Source organism: Maylandia zebra, linkage group LG9 (assembly GCF_041146795.1).
Source record: "Maylandia zebra isolate NMK-2024a linkage group LG9, Mzebra_GT3a, whole genome shotgun sequence".
Classification (NCBI taxonomy): domain Eukaryota; kingdom Metazoa; phylum Chordata; class Actinopteri; order Cichliformes; family Cichlidae; genus Maylandia; species Maylandia zebra.
The window spans coordinates 5283826-5296971 of record NC_135175.1 but is presented as its reverse complement, the minus strand read 5'-3'; the positions used below and the strand labels follow the sequence as shown (position 1 = coordinate 5296971).

The 13146-nt window shown below is 39.5% G+C and overlaps 1 protein-coding gene across 4 annotated transcripts in view; it reads right to left on the bottom strand.

Moving 5' to 3' along the window:
• Positions 1-10685, bottom strand: part of hecw1a (HECT, C2 and WW domain containing E3 ubiquitin protein ligase 1a) — a 98338-nt gene extending 87653 nt beyond the window's left edge. For all 4 annotated transcript variants that reach the window (XM_012915548.4, XM_024803757.2, XM_024803755.2 and 1 more), the window contains exon 1: positions 10283-10685. Coding sequence is in view for 2 of the 4 variants with exons in the window: in XM_024803755.2 (XP_024659523.2) it covers positions 10283-10312 (30 nt within the window). In the remaining 2 variants the exon portion in view is untranslated. The remainder of the gene's footprint in view (positions 1-10282) is intronic.
• Positions 10686-13146: the final 2461 nt, after the last annotated feature.

The window sequence follows — 13146 nt, the reverse complement described above, 5'->3', positions numbered from 1 at the left end:
AGGATGAAGACTAACTATTATGGGATGACTGGGCAGTAGCTGTGTCACTCTACGTAACCAAGGGTTAACGGACTAGCAAAAAAGTGCCACGGATCCTCGCTCTCCACACAGCCCCAGGCCTACTATCACTGTGTTATATAAGCAAACAGCCACCCTGGCTCATAAAATGTCCCGAGGCACTGAGGGAAACACACCATTAGTGTTACAATATACACAATAACTTGCAGTTTCAAGCAAAACGTAGCATTACTTCCACATGTGGGGCAACAGCGGAAAAAGTGTTGATTTGTAGAAGCAAAACACTAATATATGCTCATTCAGCCTTGAAGAGAGCATTTTCTGAGTTTTCTGAGATTCTGAGAAGTTCTGGACTATTTTGTTGTTTTTTCTACCTCTGCTATGGAAGTTACGATTTTGGTTTGGATTTTCCATAAATGTCTGTCTGTAAAGGTGAAAGCTCAGAAAGTTTAGAAAGAAAACATTGTAGAGGTGTAGATTGGGCTCAACAATCCATTAAAATGTAAACATAATTTCCTCTGGGATTAAAAAAGTATTCTGATTATGAAATTTGGCTTACATCTTAATGACCTTGAAGACTGTGGCCTACAACGTAAGATTAGCCTTACTCAGGGCAGATACACATGGAGACACAAAAAAAAAGGAAAGAAGAGAAATAACAATTTAACATAAACCAGTGACACACCCCTGATCACCCCTGGCAGGGCCTCCTTGGATGAGGGTGTCTAGTCATAATGGCCGAAACACCCGATGAATACTGACGATGTGTCCCAAATTTTAATAAGATAATCTAGATCACATCTCTAATCACTAAACCTAACCGAAAAATTGCAGATTAGCTTGGGTAAAAGACCGAAAGTTGAGGCACACAACGATGTGTCCCGTTGGTAAAGTTTCTGGGCTGCCTTTCCTCATAACAGCCATCCCTCAAGATTCTCTCCATTTAAAGCAATGCATTATCAGGGACTATAACATCTAGTCCTTTTACTGAATCATGTATTAGTTGAACATTGACAAAAAGTCTTGTAACCATTATTCTAACAAATGTTGTGTACAGCCAAAATATAGAAAGTAATGCATAAGGATTTAAAATATAATTCCATATTCCACCGCTAACATCTCCTCTAAGGTCACCAGATTGATCTGAAGGGCAAAGTGCTAATAATGCCATATACAGCTATTTAAAACTTACTGCCACTTTTTATATTGACAACAGAGAGTAATACAGGGAATGATATGTGGCCATTCTAAATATCATGATATGTTATTCTGACTTTGTTATGTACATCAGAGTAACAGGTTCTAACCATTTAAATACATAACAATTTGAATACATGCGCACTGTTCTGAATAAATATACATTCTGAGGGTGAAATACTTTTTTTTAAATTTGATATTTATTATTAAACATTTTCACCTTAATAAAAAAAATGTATTTAAAAAAAATAATTGTATTGAAATTTATGTCAGATATATTAAAATTGGTTTCGATTATCTCTTTTATTATCTCCAGTATCCTTTTGTTTCTTGTCTAGTATTTGTCTTTGTTTTAAGTGTTTCTGTCAAGTTCTCTTAGACTCTTTTGCCTTATTTTTAGTTTACCCCCCAGTGTCTCCTAGATTTAGTTCAGGTGTGTGTAGGTCCCCAGGTGTCTCCACCTAAGGCCCACCCTAAACAACACCCTGATCTGATGGCAATAATTTATGAAATAAACAATCAGATGTGACACCAGCTATGAAACCATCAACTAAGCAGCAAAGTATTTGCGTAGGTGACAGGTTATTTTCCCATTGACTTATACACAACCAAACTTTATTATGCAAGCACAAGAGCTGCCTCCCTGCAAGTTTGCAAAATGTCTGCATTCCCACAAGCACACCCAGCAGAGCCCCTTAAAAGGAGAATGAATCCAATTAAACCATGTCTTCTTCCTGCCCTACGACAGAACTTTGCCAATCAAGTACCAGAGACTAACCCCCAACATGTAATTAGGAACAATTCAACCCTCACCCTAAAGTATTTCCGTGCTTCTGTGTTTATTATTAGCCCAACAATAGCTCCAAAGATAGCCATGCAATGGCATATCATTTTATGTAACTAGTCGAATTTCAGTAACTCTCCAAAATCTGGCTTGAATTTCGCCTCTAAGTCTACAATGTCACAGTCATAAAGCCGGGACTATGCACAGGATTTTTCACTGTGAGCTCAGCCCCTAGTTCCACTGTAACATCCTCACTTAGCTAGAGGAGGAAACTTACCGCAAATAATCAGAGCTGGTGTTGGCAAGCAGGAAAAACATCACGTAGGCACCTTTTCTGGAACACCAACATAAACTTTGCTCACCAGCTGGACCACTTGCCAGATTTGCCTCCCTGCAACTTCGTCCATTTGCCAAAAATGAAAAGCAAATTGAAGGATTACTCTCTGGCCAGACTGCAGAGTATCTATGAGAAGCAGAAGACCAAGAGATGTAACAGGACTACTACAGACTGACCTACTACAGGAAAAGCAGCTATGCTAAAAACGGCCCAGAGGTTAAAGAATGGGAGACAAAAATTTGAATAAGACAGAATATGATTGAGCCTGCAGCAAGAGTTTAATTTTCTTCCATTAATCAGGATAAACAACAAATCTTTAAATGCACTTGTTCTATTTCTGTGACTAAACACAATACAGTAAAAGTTTATGTACTCAAGGACAGTCTGACATCTGCGACTGGAGAGTCAGGTCATATCTGCACGTCAGTGTGAATGAAAAAATGATCAATATTACATCCCAACACACTGATACCTTATGTTCATATTTTCTTACTCACCCTTCTATTTTCTAACAGCCTGACTAACAGTTAAAGATACACTGAGTACACACTCACTGACTACATATGCATCAAAAAAACAATGCTCATGTGTGACACACATATGCAAATAAGAGAGAAGACAAAAACTATACAGTCACATTCAAATCCCTACAGTGCTCATTAGTTTCATAGCTACACATCAGTACAGTGCCATAGCTAGCTACACTAAGGCAAAACTCTCCTAGGAAATGTCCCCACTTGTACTTCCTGCTTATTCTTACATTTGCACAATTAACTGGTATAATCACATTCAGTCCAGTATGGGAGAGATTTGGAAGCCTTTACTGTGATAGCACTACAACAGAGAGCTCCCTGACCAATATAAGCACATGAGAGCAACATGGACTTAACATAATGATTTTCATGAACACGTTTCATGAGTTTCATGAACACAGTATTGCAAAACACAGTGTACTACAGAACTAGTATTAATCTGAGTGATGACCTGACTATCATCAGGAATGTGGTCACTTAGTAGAGTCTTCACTTCATCTCAAAACTGGCCATTGGCTATGGTTAGGATTGGATTTTGTATTAGGCTCATAATAAATAGTCACTTTCGAATGAAGTTTCATTCATACAATCAAATATTCTTTCAGCACAGCTTGTAACACTAACTGAACCCAAACCCATTAATTTTGTAACAGCGCTAAATTTGACCCCCCCACCCACTGGTGCTTTTAAACTAAGACTGGACCCATTTGCTAATGTACCCGTCGATCTTATTGGTCCCTGTAAATAATGTACTGTAGACCTATAAACAGAATCAAAGCAAATTGCTAAAACGACGTAATACAAAGTAACAATCCGCTCAATTCTGAATCAGAAACATGACCTGTGCTCTTGGTAAAACCTAATAACAAACCGAATATCAATACTTCTATTTGTACTTTAAACAGATCGAGAGCAGATTGCTGATGCAGTGAAGTCTTAGGCTATACCATCAATGCAGAGCTCTAATGGTTTTCCCAGCAATGTCAAGCAGTTGCTGGGGAAAAGGACATTTTTAACTTGGTTTAAATATAATGTAATGTTTTTATTTTTAAAAGTAAGTTGGAGTTACTCCATCAAATTACTCTATCATTTAACAGAACTACACACAGTACAATACAGGAGAAAAGATCTGCAGATTGATTACAACATTGCAGTGTCAGTCTAGTGTGTTTGGTGTTGATGTATGTCTTTTGTTGGAGATCATTTTATGTACTGTAGCCAATAACAGTTGAGAATAGGAAAAAACCTAAAGTGTACTGAAATGATACAAGAGGTCCTGCCCAGAGAAGGTTAGACTCCTGTTGTTCTCCCATGTATTTGGGACACACAAACATTGAGTGTATCTGCTACAATATACAGTACAAAAACTTTGAGAACTACAATAGAGTTCCCATAATGCTTAAAGGTGTACACAAACTCCAGTGAGTAAGTCCATGCAACTTCAGTTCTGTTATTTAACTGTCAAGCAGCAGTTTTAGATGCGGATTGAATATTTTGACTGATACTGTTTGCATGTAATGAAACTTGCAGATACTAGTTCTTCCTGTTAAGATCTGTTTGTGTCCCTACATTTCCATTCTGCAGAATAACGCCTTCCACATGAGTGTTTCTTGCACGCAAAGCTGGTAAGCTGGCAAAGTAAATTTAGCTTTTGTTTCGTTTTGTTTTTTATTGTTCTTGAGTTTTTGTCTGTGGGATTAAAAATTCAATGGAAAGACAGCTTAATGAAACTGAGGTCTACCACAATACTGACCACAGTTTAATTTCTTAAGGAAAAACACTTTTAGGCCATAAACAGCATGCTATGTTTGCCCTGATGCTGTGTGTGCAGTAGTGTTATCCAAGAAGTAAAAGAAAGAAAAAAACGGGTTGTGAGATACTAAAAATCATAACAGCATGCCGATTTATAATAGTCTTAATACCAACAATAGTCTTCTCAGGCTGTGCCATATCTCATCATCTGTGATAATACTGGTTTAAATTGTTGCATGGTATGAAAATGTCATACTGCAATCACTTCTATAGCAACGCCATGCACTTTCTATAGTGCACGCAGCAGCAACAAGACAAGCCGGGATATATCTGAGAGCAAGAGCCACATGTCAGCCTCCGATGAGTCGAAAAAGACAGCTACTTCAAAAACCTCCAATAAAGCGCATTAATTAGCAAGATATTGTTCCCATTAAAGGTGGAAACAACACACAACTGAGCTACAGACGAGGACACACTAACAGCTGGTGATGTTCGATATAAATGTAAACAAATAACTCCACCAAGTGTGGCAGGAGCACTCGCAATCTGCACTCCATTAGACAGAAAAAGTCAAGAATGAATGGAATTTACTAACGTAGTCACATGTAAAAAAGGACCTCTTTAGGCAGCTGCTTAAAAAGTTGGACCAAGACACAACATATTTGATATTATATTATATTGTGCAAATGACCCTACAAAGTGGTGGCAACAAAGTCAAGCAGCACAACGAACCTCCCAAAGCATTCCTCATAAAGGAGTTTGAGAGGTCAGTAAAGCTCCAGTTTCACACTAAATTAAAGAGTTCTCATAAATGCTAACGTGGTTGGCATGTTTTTTGCACTACGTCAGACATCTTAAATGGTGCTGTTACCGTGTGTTATTCTAATCTTTTCCCATTTTTTTAATAACAGCATTTTTTGCTCTGTTTTCCCCAGTGGCATTGCAAATGGTATTAAGTAGTGGTGCACCAGATCGAAAATCTCACGGTTTTAAGTCACGGATCGGATCAATTTTCGGATCAGCAAAAAAGAAAAAAAGAAATTTTTTTAACATTTACTTATTAACTTTTTAAGTATTTTTTGCCTGTTAAAAACATTCAACTCAAGACTCATTCCACGCAATTATATAAAAACTAATTAAGGTGCAATATAGGGCAGTACAGGGCTTTATATCTACCACTCCGCTGTGATATAATGAGCGGTCACGTAGCTTTCCGTTGACCTGGAGGTCCACCCGTTTGTAGTTGGGCAACAGAAGATGCCTGGGACAGTTCAGCCATAACTTTAATCTTCTCCTGCTCATACATGCCTGGGTACGATCTTGCCACTAAAGCAGACGCGCATCATAGCGTGGCTCAAGCACGTTCATCATAGTTTAAACCCCTTGTTTTGCACAACAGAATACGGCCTCCCGTCTGCAGCTAAACACCCCAACAGCTTCTGTAATAGCTTTAGCCCGGTCGGATTGGGCAGCAAAGGGCTGCTTAAATGCTGCAAACTCCTCTGCTCCTCTACTTGGACTGCTAGCGCTGGCCATAACTATCGCTTGACAGACCCACCACGTGCACCATACACATACTTTTTTCTTCTTTATCGAATCTTCGGATCACGTGCGTGCCGAACCGTGGAGTGGGATCGGTTCGGATTACGGATCAACCGTGATCTGTCGCACCACTAGTATTAAGTATCTTTTTTTCCCTTGGTTTCAGCACAGGCTTTAAAACTCTAGTGTGGAGGATCAGATTGGGTCTGTTGTGCTAAAAGTGGTAAAGTAGCGCAAGTTATTTAAGAGGATGAGTCTGGGGTCCTCCCTCTGTAGACACTTAACACAGCCCATTTTGATGCACAAAATCAAATTAACTTTCCTGGGAATAAAGAAGAATTAATTCCTTCCATATTTTATTTAGATGAGAAAAGTCATTAAAATCAAATTATCTCTCAGCATTATTTGAATCGTTCAATATTAAAATATCCACAATTTAGCCATGATAAAATTATAAAAGGGATGTTAAAGGACTGAAACAAAAAAACTGCTATTATGCCACATCATTAGGAATAAAGACCAATGGCATACTCTGCTTCTTATAATGTCCCAGTAAACTTGATAAACATGTTGTACAGTTGTCGCTACTGTCTAAATCAAACCAAGTGACACAAAGCAGTGACTGCTAACAAACACACACAAAACTGAAAACACTGAAAATCTTTACCAGTCCCCAACTACACACAATTCAATTGCAGATGTTGTTTTTGTTTAAAGCTTGCAATACTAGGACAATCATATTAGAGACAGAAATAATCCATGATCAAACAATTTCCACTTTATTAATCAAGTTAGTTGGTTGCAGCAGTTGCTGTCATCATGCAGTAAATGGCCACTTTATGATAGCTTGCACACTTTTTTCTCTCACTTGAAAGGTTAAACAGCTAGAAAACAGTGTAAGTGTTGCTTACGTTGAGTTTTTTTGTATTGTGAGCTTTGATACTCACCAAACTATAATAAGTGCTGGTAGAGCTTCTGACTGCGTACAACTTTTCTCTGCAAAACTCACTAAAAAGAAACCTTTAAACTACCTTTAGTCCTTTAAACGTCTTGAATGAAAAAAGCTACAGGCTACACTTCTCATGCAGTGATAATCTTCTATCAAGTACACTTTTATTACTGGAAATCTGCCTCTTCTGTTTCTTGCATATACATTTAAGCAGTGTCTTTTAACAGGCTGAAGTATGAAATGATTACATTACAGCTAAGTGGCAGAAGCTGCTGCACTTATCCTAAATTATTCCATTTTTCATATTTCTTTTTAAACTATTGTATGGCTTATTTACAGTATTCCTGCTTGCTTAGATCAATTTTTATGTTGTCATTTATTCTGCTGAAAAACTGTCAGGTGTCAGGACATAATGTTAGGCAGCCAGCTGTGGCAGGAACATCATGGTAGTTTTAATTATTATATATCATTACCTGATCACCACTCAACAGCATTTTCCCATATTGGGTGTTGTTTTGATTGTATCCGAGTTGCCATGACAGTTAGCATGAGCAGACAAAGACATGTTTAACCTGCTCTTGCTCAACCCGTTCTCACTCCCAAAGCGTAACATTTTACGCTAGGTGACAAATCGTCACCATATTACGTTTTCGGCTACCCACCACGTTCCTAAATGACGACCTCGGAAAAAGAGGAAATATGAGAACCGTCTGGACTGAACCTACACATGTTTGCTCTTATTCTTCAAATCGCTTAGAAACACGCTATTTAACATCATTAAAGTCCTGGTTAAGGTCAGGAATAAGGTTATGGTCAGGGCTAGGGATAAGGTTAGGATTAGGGCTGGAATACAGGGCTGGAACGTCTACTCCCGCGGGAGCGTCATTGCACTGGATTCCAGCCATAACCCGCCGCGTACCATAAGAACGCCGAAGGTCTCCTTTCGCGTTCCTCAGGAACGCCGCGGGACGTGACAAAACGTCGACATGTTACGCCTCGGGAGTGAGAACGCTCTGTCTTGCTACAGTAACTGTGTTGCTCCTCTTTCTGTACATGTTGACCTGACTTGGCCTCTCTCCAGCCAAACAGAAAATGTTGCACTTCTATTTGCTTTGACAGAATTCTCTCGATAAATCTGACTTTCTTCTTGCCAGTGTAACTAATATGTTTTTACATATGCAATCCACCATGATGCTGAATTATGTAAAGATAATGCAACATTCAGCTGATTGGATCAGAACTTGTGTTACATTTAATTATGAATAAAGAAAATCTGGGTAAAGGGCTTAATTTTTTTTTATTTTCACTATGAGATTATTCTGTCTTGTGTTTTAAATCAAATGAGTGTTTCACCTTAGCCAAAAGTCACTCATTGTTTAGTTCTGTTGGAACAAAACAACAAAGTTTTCATCTACCTGGTGTATCCAAATGTAATCTCACAAGTGAAGATCTATAAAGCCAAAATGCATGGAAGAGAATTCATTTGAAAACAATTAATTTCAGGTTTCTGAAACTACACTTGGTTCGCATGAAACCTAACCCTACCCCCAAGTAGTTCAACATCCACCTGGTGAATGTTAATATTAACTAACAATCAAAATAAATAACTGAGAAATAATTATGATTATGCTTTTTTCAATAATCAGAGACCCCAATCAAACAGAAGAATGGATTGGTTAAGCAGGGATTTCCCTTAAAATAACAAAGTGCTTTTCTGGTTTATCATGCTTTAAATCTGACAATCCATTAGAAAAATCCTTTTCACTTGAGCCTGCTTGATTAACATTTCTTAGCATAAGAAGGTGAACCACTCAAAGAAAACAGTGCTTGTCAATTTCAAATTGCTTATCGTTTTACTTATTGCAATGCCCACAGAAAGATAAACATAAAAAGCTTATCTTCAGAGCTCAGGTCACAAAGATGTGCTCAAACCTCTTAGGCTTTCTAGTAGAAACATTATTCAGCCCTGTGTGACTTACAGTGGAGTGGGTGATACATGAAAACATCAGGGTCTGGTTCTCATATTCATCATAAACAACCTGAGTTCACCTCTGGTGATAGCCAACCACTGCAGACTTGCATGCAGTTAAAGGAACTATGAACATCATTGACATTATACAACAAAAATACTGCATATATGAGAATATCCACCATTAATTAGTACCAACCATACCTATGTGCATAATTATGAATATGTTAAAAATAGCTGGTGGCAAATCAGTGGCATCCATTCAGAAGCGGAACAGAAAACCCAGCAAAAAATAGGTTTGCCCTATTGATACTGGAAGATCTGAGTTCATAGTAAGAACCAAATGGTAGTGTGCAATACCTAGTAAACGTTGCCTTTTCCCCATTGTTACAGGGATTTATGTGGGTCACAATTTACTCAGCAGCTTGACAGCTAGACAAACACCATCACTGGTGATATGCATCCCTTCGTGGCTATACCTTTTCTATTATTATTATTATTATCATGTCTCCAAAGAACAGAAGCAAACAAAAGGAAATACACAGATCATGTGTGGCTCCAGTATTTAAGAGGATTTTGTGGATGGGAATCCTCGCACAAAGACCGGAGGGGGTAAGCCTTTCTCTTGTATAGCCTGCTCGTGGTACATTACAAATAAGGAGGAAGAACTCAGTGCGACGCTGTAGGGCCCCGACATCTTCAGCGCCAATACATTCACGCCAAACATCATTCAAGAAATTAATTAATTTAATGCAGCGCTGCTTACCAGAGAAGGGCAAGGTTTTCACTGAAACATGGCTTAATGTCTTCATACAGCAGTCGCCACCCTTCAATTCGGCACGTGTAATACAGCTGACACAGTCTCAATTTAGATGTTTTATTACACAAAATAACAACTTTAAAGGATGTTACGCCCTTGCAGCAATAGAAAATTAAGCTACTGGGGAAACACGTTTGGCTTTAAAGTAAACCGCCTCTGAAAAGGCACTCTGTCTAAATGCTGCGGCTATGTACTTGATATTTTTGCTGACGTTATGTACTGTTACAATAAATCACTCACTGTTTAAACAATTCAGCGTAACGTTTCCTCCACACGGAAGAGAATGACATAAATGCGGGTTACCGAACGCTGGGCCCGCTGCTGGAGACTGGCAGGATATGACACTACATCAACGTTAAGGCAACAATGGAGGCGACCTACCTGGGATAAAATAACCTGCCGGTGGATCATTCTCCAAAGGTAAGGGTGGGAATTCAAAGAGGTACACGCTTGCTAATTTCCATCGAGCTCCATTTCGTAGGCAAAGTGCAGTAGGAGTGTACACAAACGGCGTAGTGAGTCAGGGCCGATGAGGCACGCGAAAGAGGCTTCAGTCACATCCTTCACTCTTTCTCTGGACCAAAGTAAAGCTAGCAGCAACCGCGAGCACGTCCCAGGATGCGGCCAAAACACGCCGTCAGAAAACCGAATACCGCGAAGTTTTTGGTCAGTATTTTCCGAACTCAGCTTATCTGATATAATGAAATGTGACGTAATACTTTGTGTGGAAATGTATTCCATCCCAAATATTATTTTCTTACAGTTTGTTGCATGACAATGTAAGAATGCGATTTCCGGTGGAACTTCCGGTCGTTTGAGGCGAATTTCTCGAGCTTCACTGAGCTGGGTACCAGTGTCTCTCAGCCAATCCGAAAGCGGGTTTTCTGCCTCGCGTGCGCTACCTCCTCATCTCTACTCCCTCCGCTCATGTACCTAGTTACGCGCACGCGATAGCAAGCGCTCGCATTACTCCCTCCGCCAAAACAACAGAAGCTAAAGACGGAAAGACGAAAGGAAAGCTGGAACTTAGTTCAAGCAGGAAATGCGACTCCGTCCCAGGCAACCGTGTTCGCATTGTCGATGCTGTGCCTGCAGAACAGACATTTTCGTATGTATATGAATACAGGTTGAGGATGAGTACAAGTGAAAGCTGGAAATCCCGTATTTCTGAAAATGTTTTCGTGTAAAGCAGTGTCGCTTTCAAGCTGCCAGCTAGTGACTACAGCTCCGGTTACCTAGGTGAGCCGTTAACGTATTTACTAGCAGGTAGTATGTCAATCAGCAGTATTCTTTGCTTTCATTTATGGCCACTTCAGTCTTTTCAGCGAACGTTTATCAAGTGTCACCATTTGTCACTTAAATTTGCCAAATACAATTCTCTTTCTGTCTCCCTGAGCCACACACTTCCAGTGTTGACCTGGCAACCAGACACCATTGATAAAGCCGCAGGTGAAGTGGGCAGGACGTCATAAACTCTCAGGGGAGCCACCGAAGGCACTACCAATGAAAGTGTAATGCAGTGGAGTCTTTCTGTGCAGATAAACAGCCCCAAAGCATAATGTTTCCACCTCCATGCTTGGACTGTGGGGATGATGGGTTTTTTTGGTCATACTCTGCATTTTTCTTCCTCCAAACATGGACGGTTCAATCAGAAAGCTAGATTTCGTTTTCATCAGACTGCAGCACTCTCTTCCAAGCCTTCTCTGAATCAGTTAGCTGTTCATTGGCAAACTTAAGGATGAGCTCGTACTTATGAAACAAGATCTTGCAGGGAGATCCGGACTGAGGGTGATTAATGGTCATTTTTTATTTCTTCCATTTCTGAATAATCGCACCAACAGTGGTCACCTTCTCATCAAGTGTTTTTTGCTGATGGTCTTGTTGTCCACCTCAGCCTCGTGAGGGTCTCCAATCTTGTTCCTGACATCCTTTGACATCTCTTTGGTCTTGCCCATGGTGGTGGAGATGTTGGACTGGAAAAAATGGATTTGTGTTATAGACATAACAAATTGACATCAGGAGTATTTGTAACTGATTGACTGATCGTAATCTGTGTGCCATGTGGGCTCACAGCAAGTCTGTGGGAGCCAGAATTCTCAGTGGTTTGTAGAAGATCAAATACTTATTTCACTCAGTGACATGCAAATTAATTTAGAATTTCATGTATTTTCCTTTCTAGACCTTTTGGTTGTTTTTCTGTCTCTCTCCATTAAAGTGAAACTACTGTAAAAATTAGAGGCTCATCATTTCTTTGTAAGTGAGAAAATATACAAATTCATCAGGGAATTTTTGCACCCACCCCCCAAACAGTAAGAATACAAAGAAATTGCATTTTCAAATAAAACCAGGATGCATTCACAGAATTAAAGCCTCACCAAGGCACCACACTCTCTGAGGAGTATTTAGTTTTATGTATATTCATTTTGTTTTCCTTGTTCTTTTTTAAACATACTTTAAGAAGTTTGTAGTGCAGTAAAAATCAGAAAAGGGCAGCATGACGGGTGTTTACTGTGATTACACAAACATTATGTAGGAGCAGGAAATGGATAATAGGTGTTGATTCATAAATAACTGGACACAAATAACTTGAGCTTCTTATATAATATTATACTACAGTATATTTCTAACCCACTAGGCAGCTCATTTTTTGACAATACTACAAAACCTTACGGGTTCAACTTAAAGAGAAAGCAGATGTGAAATGTAAAAATGAGATCAGAGGTCAAATGTGACGTGATATTTGGATGCAAACTATCCATCTGCCCTCTTCGGCTTTTCTGGGCCAGGTCGCATTGGCAGCAGCCTAGAGAAGCCCTGACCTCCCTCTAAACCACTAAATCGAGGGCTTCGTTTTCGTTCTCGCTTCACCATGACGGACCAGTACAGCGTCCACATCAGTTCAGCCGCAGTACCCATCTGTCTGTCGATCTTCCCTCACACGTGAACAAGACCCCAAGGTACTTAAACTCTTCCACTTGGGGCAGGAACTGAAAGTTTGACCTTATTTGACCTTGAGGAAGATGTTGGAAGCCAAACGTAATTTGATATTTAGAATCCCGATATCTAATTCCCTATATGTCTATATGTTGTCATTTCAAACAATGGCAGCAATAAACATAGCATACTTGACAGAGGTCAGAGGTCAAATGTGACGCGATCATACAGTGAGATTTGCTGGACGCAAATTTCCAAATCGTTTGTGTTCCTCATCACAGCTTTCCCAACATTATTTTGCATTCCTGAAC